The 12,297-nt window shown below is 48.5% G+C and overlaps 1 protein-coding gene across 2 annotated transcripts in view; it reads right to left on the bottom strand.

Annotated features, from left to right (window-relative positions):
• The window catches only part of TTYH3 (tweety family member 3), a 646,372-nt gene that overhangs the window by 175,160 nt on the left and 458,915 nt on the right, over positions 1–12,297 (bottom strand). For both annotated transcript variants that reach the window (XM_069647607.1, XM_069647608.1), the window contains exon 4: positions 6,426–6,646. In XM_069647607.1, coding sequence (XP_069503708.1) covers positions 6,426–6,646 — 221 coding nt within the window. The remainder of the gene's footprint in view (positions 1–6,425; positions 6,647–12,297) is intronic.

Below are 12,297 nucleotides of genomic sequence, written 5' to 3'. Positions count from 1 at the left end.
AAAGTTCGTTCGCACTGTTATCATCAGAGCTTTCTGAATCCGAGGAATTTTCGGTTAGGTACTTCCTGAGCGGTGCCCAGATGTCCTTTGGTTTGCATGGGGTAGGTAACAGTCCCACATACTTTTCCTCACATTCATTCACATATATCAGTGTGGAGAGAAACTGCTCCAATGTCGGGGGCTGTGTGCTTTTCCATTTCTGCAGGATGCATTTCTTAGCGACTGCACAGGCGACATTGAACAGTCTCCTAATTTTTTCGGGCACCTTTCCGATATCTCCAAACAGGTATTTCGGGGGGTTAAGATTAGCAGGGATTTGTGTAATGCCTTCTAGGGTGGTCGCTACTTCCCGCCAGAATTTTGCTATGAAAGGGCATTCCCAGTACATATGGTAGGAGTCTGCGCCGGGGGTGTGGCACTTTGGGCAGGTGTCGGGCACATTGGTGTAGCACTTCGCCATTTTTGCCGGGGTGAAGTGTAATCTGTTCAGGATCTTGAACTGTATTAGTCTTAAGCCCGCATTTAACGATACCTTTTTGGACAGGAGACAGTATCTGGACCATTTTCCCGCCTCGATGACAGTGCCCATATCTTTTTCCCATGCTGACTTGATGGTACTCAAGGCGTCTGTGTGGGTCTGGACCAAGGTATACAGTTTGGACACCCCTATGCCAGACTGGGAGTGTAAGGATTGAAAACATGCGTGCTCTGGAGGTTCGTCTGGAAATGTGGGCCAGCGCTTCTTGAACGCTGCTTTCATTCTGTGGAACTGCAAGGTTTTTAGGGGAGTCTCGCCGACCGATTCTGCAAAGTCTTCGGGAGTTACAAATTTACCGTTTGGGAACATGGATTTCATTGTGAACTCATATTCTGGGAGCCAACTTCTTTGAATGTCAGTATCGTACGTGAGTGCGATGTCTGGGAAGTTCCAAAGCGGAGCTTGTGAGTCATACGGGACATCTATGTCCAGTCGCTTGATGATAGCTTTCCATGCTGTGATCGTGCATGTGGTTGGGTCAAATTTGCAGTCATCTCTGTGTCTTTTCGAGTAGATGACTGAGCGCAAGTCTGTTGGGCGGACCGAGCGGCGTTCTATGGATACATGTGGTGTCGTGTCCAGGGGGTTTTGCCAGAATTTCGCGTATTGGGCTTGTGCTACTTGCCAATATAGTTCGAAGTCCGGGGCCGCGAAGCCCCCCTTATCATAAGGTACGACCAACTTGGCCCAGCTTATCCTGCTCGCCCCCCCGTTCCACACAAAGGTTATAGCCATGGATCTGAGGTTATCAAAAAATGATCTGCCGGCCAGATGGGGACGTTGCAGAAAATATAAAGGAGCTTGGGCAGAACAGTCATCTTGAGCACTGCAATACGGCCAGCCAGGGATATGGGGAGCTTAGCCCAGATCTGAAGTTTTGAATGTATGTTTTGTAAAATGGTCTCGTGATTATCTATATACAGGGAGGCGCCGTCACGGGAGACCTGTATTCCCAGATAACGAATGTGTGCAGGAGCCCATGCTAGTCCACGTGTGTTTGTGGGACAGTTGGTGGTATCGGTTAACGGGAAGATTTCAGATTTGGCGTTGTTGACTTTGTACCCCGAATGTAGGGTGAAGTCGTTTATTACGGCCAGTATGGGACCCAGATTTTTCTCAGGTTCTCGAACATATAGCAGAGCATCGTCCGCATATAACGAGATGGCCTGGTATTCTCCTGACATATATATGCCTCGATGTTCCTGTTCTGCCCTCACTGCTGCCGCCACTGGTTCGATTGTTAAAGCGAATAGTATGGGAGAGAATGGGCATCCCTGTCTAGTCCCTCTATGTAGTGAGAATTGATTGGAGAGCGTTTGATTAGTCAGTACCCTGGCTTTAGGAGACGAGTACAGGAGCCCAATACAACTGGTTAAATAGGGGCCAAATCCAAATTTATGGAGAACCTCAAACATATACATCCAGGAGACTGAATCGAACGCTTTTTCTGCGTCCAGGGATATCGCTACTGCCTGTGCTTGAGGTTTGATCTGTGCTAGGATGCAGAACAGTCTGCGCAAGTTTAGCGCAGTGGATCTCGTGGGTATAAATCCACATTGGTCGGGGTGTACCAGTGTGGGCATCTTGGGGAGCAGTCTATTTGCAAGAACTTTTGCGTAGACTTTAGCATCCGTGTTTATCAACGACAGGGGGCGATAAGAGGAGCGATCATATGCTGGACGTCTGGGCTTCGGGAGTACTGTTATAACAGCTTCTGTCATCGAGTCCGGGAGCGAGCCAGTGTTAATGGCTTCCTCCCATACACGGGTGAGGACAGGGACAAGGATCGTTGAAAAGGATTTATATAGCTCGGCACCTAGCCCATCAGGACCCGGGGTTTTACCTGAAGCTAGTGTTTTGATGGCCTCGGCTATTTCGTCACTGGTAATTGGCTGCTCAAGGATCTGGTGATCTGCCAGGTTTAATTTGGGGAGGTCAATCCTGCTCAGGTATTTGCGAATTCCTTCTTGTGTACTATTGTCACGATTGGAGTATAAGTCAGTATAATAGCGCAGAAATACGTCATTTATTTCTTTGTCGCCGTTGACGACTACATCTTCCTCTGTCAAGATGCTTTCGATTGGGGTATGGGAGTGTTCGTTGCGGAGCATGCGGGCTAAGAGGTGGCCTGCTCTGTTGCCCTCCCCATATCTGCGTGCTCTGATGGGAATGGCCATGTACTGCTGTTCCTTAGTCGCCAGATCATTGAAGGTATGGAGCTGTGCATTGATGTCGGCTAGGGTGTGTCTGTCATGTGTCATGCTATATTCAGTTTCGAGTATTTGCAGGTGTGATTCTATAGTGTCCAGTTCGTTCCTCACGGCTTTGAGGAGACCAGTCGTTTTGGACATCAATACCCCTCTCACCCACACCTTAAACGTCTCCCACACAGTCGCCCATCTGTCCACGGAGCCATGGTTCAGAAGGAAGAATTCCTCTATATCAGTGTGGAGAGTCTCCACGACATTCGGGTCTTTTAATAAGTTGGGGGACATTCTCCATCGTCGTGTTGGGCGGTCTATGCCAGGGAGCAGCATGGTCAAGGTGATCGGGGAATGGTCTGAGAGCGTGCGGGGAAGGATTTCGCATTGTTCCGTGTAGTTAACCAGAGGGGACGAGATAAGCCAGTAATCAATTCTAGATTCAGTGTCGTGCACTGAGGAGTAAAATGAGTATTTCCTCTCCGTAGGGTGAATACCCCTCCAGGCATCAGACAGGGTGAACTCTTCGAGGGCATGTCGTATAACATTCGCCGCTTTGGTGAGGGTTCTAGGTCTACTGGAGGACCTGTCTAATGTAGTGTCGAGAATGGTGTTTAGATCTCCTCCCCAGAGGACCCAGGCGTTAGCTGTGAGGCCTATCATAGCAAGGAGTTGTACATAAAACTGCGGGTCGTCATTATTCGGGCCATACGTGTTAATCAGGACGAGTTTTACCCCAGCCAGGCTACCCCAGACCACTACGTATCTCCCCTGTGGGTCTGTCTTGCATTTGTCGGTGGAGAACCCCAAGGAGGGGTGTATCAGTGTGATGACCCCTCTACTCTGTGAAGAATATTCCGTATAATGTCTATTACCACCCCATTGCCGAAGTATTTTTTCGTGTGTAGACTTCAGCGCGTGGGTTTCCTGAAGCATTACAATATGCGGATGGTGTCTGTTGATGTAAGCGCCTACCTTACTAGCTTTTGCTCTGTTATTTAACCCCCGAATGTTCCACGTGAGCAGTTTCAGGCGGAGCCCCTGGGGTGTCTTAGTGGTTTGTGCCATTTGTGGTCATGATGATAACATGTAAAAGTGAGAATAGGTCTGTAAGGAGGGGCAGCGAGTGAGCCAGTGAGTGCACTTTTAACCAAACGTAACCCATAACCACTAATGTAAGCTGTGCATTAAGTGCCCAACAGGGGCATCCAGAGGCCTCAACAATGGCCAACAATACCCATTGGCAACCCATATCGCCATATCCCACCCCCACCCACACCATCTCACCCAACTTGATGATGATCCCTTTACTCAGTACTAACTTGTGGGAGAACCCAAAGGTAGGGGTCGTGTACCGCAGCAAGACCGGCTACATACCAGAATTAAGAGCAGAGGTGCGTCTCTACCCCAGTCCATTGCCATACAAAGTTCACATGTCCGCCAGACTCACTGTGTACTCAATGTGAGGTGAATGTTCAGGTTACACCGGCTGTTGCAAGTCATCATGTTCAGCGCCCTGTCTTCCAGGCGGTAGAGGAATCGAAGCCTCCATATAGGATAGGGCGGCCGCAGGGGATTCGAAGAAATGTGCTCTTCCGCCATGTTGTATTCTAAGTTTAGCTGGATAGAGGAGTGCATAGGGGACCTGTCGCAGTTGACGTTTAATTGTTTCGTAGGATCGTCTTTGAGTTTGGACCCCTGCTGAGAAGTCCGGGTAGACGTGGATGCGATCATTTCCAATCTTTAGGGGGCCTTTCTCTCTGGCCAGCCGCAGGATGGTATCCCTGTCTCTGTAGTTTAACAATTTCGCTATGACAGTGCGGGGTGGGGCCCCAGGCCTAGGCGGCGGCACGAGGGAGCGGTGGGCCCTCTCCACCATAAATTGAGACGAGAAGGCCTCTTGCCCAAGGAGAGATTTCAGCAAGTCTTCAATCCGAAGTTCCATTGGCCCCTTACAAAACGATTCAGAGAGGCCGACAATACGGATGTTGTTCCGCCTGGAGCGAGACTCCAAATCGTCGCATTTACTACGAAGCGTGTCCATCTCCCTTTTCAGAAGGGTAATGTCCTGCGCGTTTCGCCGGGTAGAGTCCTCGTTCGAACCAATTCTTCCCTCTGCTTCAGTGATCCTGGCACTTTCCTTGTCCACTCGGGCCTTCAGTGAGCCTATTGTGGATACGATATCGTCTAGTTTGACGTTTATAGCCAGGAATCCGCTCTGGACCGTGGTGAGCAGGTGGTCGAATTTAGAGTCCCCCGACAACGGAGATGTGGTGGAGGGTGGTGTGTCGGAGCTAACAGAAGGCGTCTGCGAGTTGGTGAACGAATCCATAGGGCCGGTTCTTCTGCACTTATTCGAGTTCTTACCAGGCATGTTGTGGGGTAAACAGGAGTTTGATGTTAACGGCTCAGCGTGCCGCTGGAGGGACTGGCGGCACTGCCCCGGAGCCGAGCCGCGAAGGGGCACAGTCGGCCGATTCCAATGCAGGTATGGCCCGTTGTGTGCAGGCCGCCTCTCGGCCACCGCTGACGCGAGTTATAGAAGAATCTCCCCAGCCCCACCCCGGGGCGGAGGGCAGGCGCCGCGACAGGCCTACACCAAGCCAAGCGCCAGTACCCGCGATCTCCGGCGACGCCGCTCGGAGTGGTGGCGGCACAGAAGCACCTCTCAGCGTGTTGTTTTATCGCTTTCCCACGCAGCGGCGCAGAGCCAGGGCCCACAGTCCACCAGGGTTCCTGGATCGGCACTCAGGAGCTTGTCCGTCGACCTCGCGCCCGCGGCGCAGCTCGGTCCACCCTCGTTCTCTCCGGTCCCAGGGCCGCGCCAAGGGATCGATTCCTCGCCTCGTATCGAAGGATCTGGTTTAGGAGACCGAGTCGCAGCTCAGCGGATGACTGTTCACGTCCACAATGGTCTCTGCGTAGGAGTTTCTGGGCGGTCCCAAGCCGCGGCTCCTGCGCGATAGGCCGCGGAGCCGCGCGGCGGGCAAGGCGAGCGAGACCACGGGACTCACCCGTCCGTGGGCTTACAATGTCCGATTTCAGCCAAGATTTTCCCCAGTGGAGTCTGGATGTGGCGGGAAGCAGCTCAGCTAGTCTGGGGGTTCGGCGCACCCTGGTTCCGGATAAAAAAGTTAACAAGGATTCATGCCGGAGAGGAGCTCCTCGGCTATGCGGCCATCTTGCTGCACGGTAGCCACGCCCCCCCGTAACCCAGCCTCCTTTATACGTCAAGCATGGTTCTTCAGTATTTTCACCCAAGAACGCGCGGCAGAACGCGGCATCGATTTTAAACCAGATGGTGTGCGATTTCTAGTCAGTGTATCATTTAACCATCATTTTGGCTTAAAGCAAGGATACGATTCTTTCCTCATGGGAAGCGAAGTGAACTGGCACACCGCCCTTTTGTTTCCTGATCACTATCTCTAGTCAGTATTTCAGTTACATGCCTTTTTAGAGTGGTCGGTGGTTCAGGCAAACAGAAATGTGAAGAATATCTTTTAGGAGCATTTTCATGCCCATTGTGATGTATGCAATATCATGCATCTCTCGACAAATAGTTGCTTTAACTAGGCCTTAAAATAAAAAGTCCTGCAGCTCGTGATAGTTACTACAAACAAAGGAACACTCAAACTTAAATCCAAAATTCTTAATTGCATTTCATCAAGAGAGGGCCGGCTGCATACCTGTACCAATCATACAAGTCAATATGAACAGCAAATTCATCTACGGAGATTTCCTTGTTTTTCCAGAATGGGATTTCTTTGATTTGTCGGATGAGATTATCCAAGAGCCCTTGGAGTTTCTGGACAACGTGAAGGAAGTCTTTCTGCTTTTTGAACATCTCCTCCAGCACCACCAAGCTTGGGTCCACGGTTTGATTCAGAGCCACGGTCGTATCCAGCACCTGCATAAAAAAAACAATTGATTAAAAGAGAGTGGGAAGCAGACTTCGATAATACACCCCCGAATGCTTTGATGGGAAGCAGCAACTTTGAAACATGCAATGCCTTTCAGTTAGGCCTATGTGCCTTCCATATTACTTTATTGTTGTGAAGGTTTTTTTTTTATTTTTGGGAAGTTTTGTTTAGGGTCTATTGCACAATGAATCAGGAAACGAGCCTTCTAATCCCTGCCTGTGGAATGATTGGTGTGGTTGATAGCTGCGATGCCCAAGTGCTGCACCATAAAACTTTCAGAATTCCTGGAGAAACAAAATAGAATCGCTCTGGAAGTCATTTCTCCGCTCAGTGAAGAGGTCCGCAAAAGACCAATAGTTGGCTAGGTTGTTTGATATTTTGCATGTCACCAGAGCCCCAAAACAAAAGAGAATGAAAAGAAGAGAACCCAAACACGCTTATAACTAAATTACTCATCTGTGTGTTCTTACCTCAGTTTTTTTTAATTGCCGAAGGTGTCACTTTTCAATTTTCACCGCTTTTCAATTTAGTGTACCAGCAAAGGGGCGACCTCCGTAAAACCCTCATTAGTCCCCAACAAAAATGATCCCTTTACCTAAAGGTATTATTTGTACATATTTTAGGCATTCAATGTCTCCCATGCTCAACCGAAGCAAAAATCAGGAACATGGATCCAAAATTAGAAACAAGCTTATTTAATTCAGTTAAAAAATATCAACATACACAAACACAGACAGTGGAACGACGCCATGGGGGAATCCAAGAACACCACGCATTTCATACATTTTCTGCCCAAATGTGTGTGGTGAATATTCTGCAATCATAAAAAATAATCCTCATAAAATGGCTCCATGATACTCTGGGTATCTCGCAGCGGGCACTGGACTGGCTAACCTCCTTCCTCAGGGACAGTCTGTCCCAGGTTATTCTGGACACTTTCTCCTCCCCAACCTTTTTCTCCAGCTGTGGTGTTCCCAAGGGCTCCAACCTCTCTCCCTGGCTCATTAACACTTACCTTGCTCCCGTGGCATACCTCATTTTCACCTTCTCCCCAACTTCCAGTGTTACGCAGATGACACACCACTCTTCTTCAAACTTCCCTCAGACCCCCTCCTTACTTCTTCCATCCTTCCAGAGTGTGTCTGCCATCCAGTCCTGGTGCACTTGCAACAATCTCTGCCTCAATGCCAGCAAGACTGATATCCTTCCTAATGGGACTCCTGCTCCATCTTTCTTCCCCTATCTCTGTCCATCCTCTATGGGCTCTCCCCCATCTCCTTCATCTGAAGCCAGAAACCTTGGAGTCATCTTTGACACCCCTCTTTCCTTCCTCCCTCACATTCAGGACCTTGCCAAGAAGTCCTACTTTCAACTCCTCCTTCTCAAAGGAATTCTCCCCTTTCTCACTTTCCCCCAGAAGCTCAATGTCTCCAGAGCTCTGGTTCGCTCTAGGCTAGACTACTGTAATAGCCTTGTCCGTGATTTGCCCTCCTCCTCTCTTTGCCCCCTCCAGCTAATCCAGAATAGGGCAGAAAGACTTATCCTTGGCCTCAAGCCCAAGGATAGCATCTCTCCAGCCCTAAAAACTCTCCACTGGCTCCCGGTTGCTGCAAGGATCAAATTCAAATCCCTCTGCATCATCCATAAGGCTGTCTGAGGCTGGGGACAACGGTTGTGGTAGTTTTGACTAATGGTTGGGATGAACCATTAGATCTAAAAATGCTACCACCAAAGGTTCGAACACCAAATGTTCGAACCTTTGGTGGTAGCATTGTTAAAAAAAAAAAAGGGTGGAGCGGGGGTGTCTCCCGCATCGCCCCGCTCCCTTTACTCCATAGTATAGTGAGCGGGGCGATGCGGGGGACAACCCCGCAGCCTTCCGTTTAAAAAAAAAAAACAGGGGCTATACTTTATGGTATAGTGAGTGGGGATAGCGGGGGATACTCTGCAGCCTTCCGTTTAAAAAAAAAAAGGAAAAGTACCCTGCAGCGCCGGTTCCCAATCACGGAAGTGAAAGGGAACTGGCGCTGCAGAAACCCGGTGTGAAGAACGTAAGTGGGGTTTGTTTATGTTGGGGGTGTGGGTGGGGGTGTGTTGGGGGTGTGGGTGGGGGTGTGCTGAGGATGTGGGTGGGGGTGTTTTGGGTGTGTTGTGTGTGTGTGGGTGCGAGCGAGTATGTAAGTGTGTTCGCATGAGAAAGGTGCAAACTTTTGGTAGTTCGCACCTTTCTCATGCGAACGTTCCAGCCGCGGAAAATTCAGCCGCGGTCGGATCACTTAGAATCGGGGACAATGCCATCTATAACTTGCTCTTACTAAATACTCTCCCTTTAGATCCTTACGTTCCTCCGGTACCAACTCCCTGTGTCTCAAGCTTCACTAAATAGAGGGCTGGTGGCCGATCTCTTTGCTCAGCTGGCTCCCTCTTATGGAACAGCCTCCCCCCTTCCTCTTCGTCTTGAGATGGATCTCCTCAAATTCCGGAAGCTCCTCAAGACTTTATTTTTCACCTCCTCCTTCCCTTCTTCCCTCCTCTACTAATCCCACAGTTACTGAGGTTGGTGACCAGGGCCGTTATGTGTCCTTTGGGGCCCTGGCCTCCCACATCCAATCACCTTCAGCATCTGCCCCGCACTTACCTTGGGACCCACTGGCCTATGCCACTGTAGGCCTGCACTTACCTATTTATTGGCATATGACCTCTCCCCTAGCACTTCCTCCACTGGGCACTTGCATCTGCTTCTCTCTCATTCACGAGCACGGCACTCCTAGCACTTACCCCCTTGCCCCCACTCCCTCTTCCCCTCTCTGCACTTGCACGTTCTGAAAGCTCACAAGGCATAGTAGTCTTTATTTAGCATTTTTTAAAGCACTCACACAGCCCGTGGGCATCGAGGCGCTGTTACAGGAATCGTTTGGTTTTTTGGTTGCACAATTGTTTTTTTTTTGTCTTAGTTGCCTATTTATAATGCGCTTAAATACCCAGAGGTTTCTAAGCGCGGACCCGGAGATCGAACCTGTGTTGCTTTGTGTCATCTTGCTTCCAAGGCGAGCACGTTGCTGCTGAGCTATCCTCTCGGGGCTTCAGCGTTTTCATTGCTTTTCAATCCCATGTTCCCTCCATGTTGCCCTGTGGGTGCTTTGAAACAGTGTCTACCCTTTACATACTTTTCGTATAAAAGCTAGGGCAGGCATTCGTTTTTTTTAGTATAGGTCATTTGACATAGACTGACTAAAACCGTTTCTTTCCTTATTTCAATGGTCGAGATTACTCCCATTCTAGTTAGGAGTTTTTCCCAAACCCTTGAAATCTGTTCAATAAACACCCTTGAACTTGCTCTTTGTGTTGCGTTCGTACCTTTGACACCATGGATTCCTTACAGTGCCAAGCTACACAAGAAGACCTTGCTGAAGTGTTTGACAGAAGAGAGGAAAGCGCGTTTGCGGTTTTCTGTGGCTAGACAGTCAAGTTCCTTTTGCCACTGAAAGAATCATTGCAAGATGTTAACCATGATAATGTGTTAAAAGGAGCATTTAATCATGTTTTGCATTTCAAGACATAACTATATTACTGATTTTTGCTGATTTTTAAATCTGCCATAGTCAGTGCATCAACAATGTGCCGGTGTGACTTGCAGCTTTAACTCCAATTATGATGATAACTGTGAGGGGTAGCTGTGGGCGGTGGCAACAATGGCGCATAGCAGCCTGCCCCACTGTGTCACAGGTATGCTAGGAAATACTTGGGTCCTGGCACTTATTTCTTTGCAAATTAAGCAAAATCACCCTTGCGTACTGTACAACACCTGCTCCTCTCCCCACCTCCTATTGCTCCTTCACTTAGCCACTGGATTGTACAATCCCTCTGCAACAAGTCTTCTTACATTACTTACCACTTCGACTCTGCTCACCCTCAACTTTCACATTTTGCTATCCGAGAAGCCTGGATCTCCCATCATAAATGTTGCACTATTGGCTCTCAAAACCGACCATCTTCTCTTACTGTTGGATTGTTCGGGCGAGATTAGAGCCCGGGAATGAGGACAAAGACCACCAGGAGGAAAGAGGAAGGCATAGAGAGTGGAGCCTGTTATATTGGTTTATTGAGTGCAAGGATAGTGTTATGTGTGAATGTTTTGGGTGGCATTGAGTAGAGTGGTATTACGAGTGACTGTAAAGTGAACAGTACAGAGTAATAGGAGGGTGTTTGAGATGTTGGTTAGGGGTGTGGTAGAAAGAGAGTGGAAATGGTTGGAGGAGTCTAGCAGTTGGAGGATAACAGTAGCAGTGGGAGGCTTAGAGGAGGAAAGTGGTAGTAGGAGCAGTGGTAGTGGGAGGGGAATTGTAGTGGGAGGAGTGTGCTAGTGGGAGGCGAGTGGTCAAAGTAGGTCGGGAAGGAGACATAGTGGAGAGGGAGAGGTGGGTGTGGACATGGAAGAACAGCCGGAGTCAAACCATAGTAAATGCAAGGCACTATCTCTATTCCATTAGAACGCTAACCCTTGGGTAGGACAGTAGGGACAGCTATGAAGTCGGCGATGGAACTTAGTGAGCCAGCATTTTAGTGAGCAAAACCATAGTATAAGGCACTGGTGGGGTCAACATTAATAACACTAAATCAGGGTTACAAAACCTTTGTTAGGTGGGCGTGGATGGGGGGGAAGAGTGAGAGAGAGGGGGGAAGAGTGAGAGAGAGGGGGAAGGGAAAGAGGTAAGGGAATGAGCAGGGGGAGGAGGAAAGGGTCCCATGCCCCAGTAATGAACCAAATAAAAACTCTGTCTCTAAAGACACCGAGTGTTTTCTGTGACATCTGTCAACCTTCCACTGCCCCTCTACCTTCTTCGGACATCACCACCTCAGCTACTGAATATACTACTGTTCAACTTCTCCATCTTATTCTCATGGTTCTGCCTCTATATCAACCTCCTGGCCAACTAAAATCCTTCCCCCGACCTTTCCTCTTGAAATACTTACCAATCACATCCCTACTGTCATGCTGTGGGAATTTAACCTTTCCAAGTCCTCCATAGCAAGACATAAATTAGTTTTAAAACATTGATTATCCGAGTTAGCTAATTAGAATTTTCTTGATTAGAAAACAAACAGATTTGATTAGCAATGTTGTGCTATTTTTTTTTATGTCACCAGATTTCTTATTACCCAAAACATGAAATGAGCAACAATAGAGAGGTTTTGTGCAACGCTGAAGACAGACATTAGTGAGATGAGTCAGGCCTTGCAAGTTCCTTCACATTCTGCTAGACCTGTCAGCCATGTAACTTAGTTTACCTACTTAGCCTAAGAGGGATGTACTCTACCCCTAGAAATTGCTGACCACAAATTTAAATGCGCTTTCTGTAAAATGGGGCATGTCACCAAAAACCCACTTTAGGTTTCGCACACTGCTGCCACCAAGAGGCCAGCAATGCACATGGAAACCTTTATTTGAAATTTACTGCAGACAAAGCAGATGTTAAAAAAGTTCCAAACATCACCTGCAAATGGTACTGGCCCTTCATAAAATCTACTCGACTACGCGACTGCACGAAAAGACTTTGCAAGCCCTGGATGAGCGTCTATAAAATATAAAAGGTTAGCTGCATGAATGGATACAAATGAATAGATAAGCAAATAAAAA

The sequence above is a fragment of the Ambystoma mexicanum genome, chromosome 2q (genome assembly GCF_040938575.1).
Source record: "Ambystoma mexicanum isolate Mex_15411 chromosome 2q, UKY_AmexF1_1, whole genome shotgun sequence".
NCBI classification, from domain to species: domain Eukaryota; kingdom Metazoa; phylum Chordata; class Amphibia; order Caudata; family Ambystomatidae; genus Ambystoma; species Ambystoma mexicanum.
This window is presented reverse-complemented; position numbering and strand designations above follow the sequence as displayed.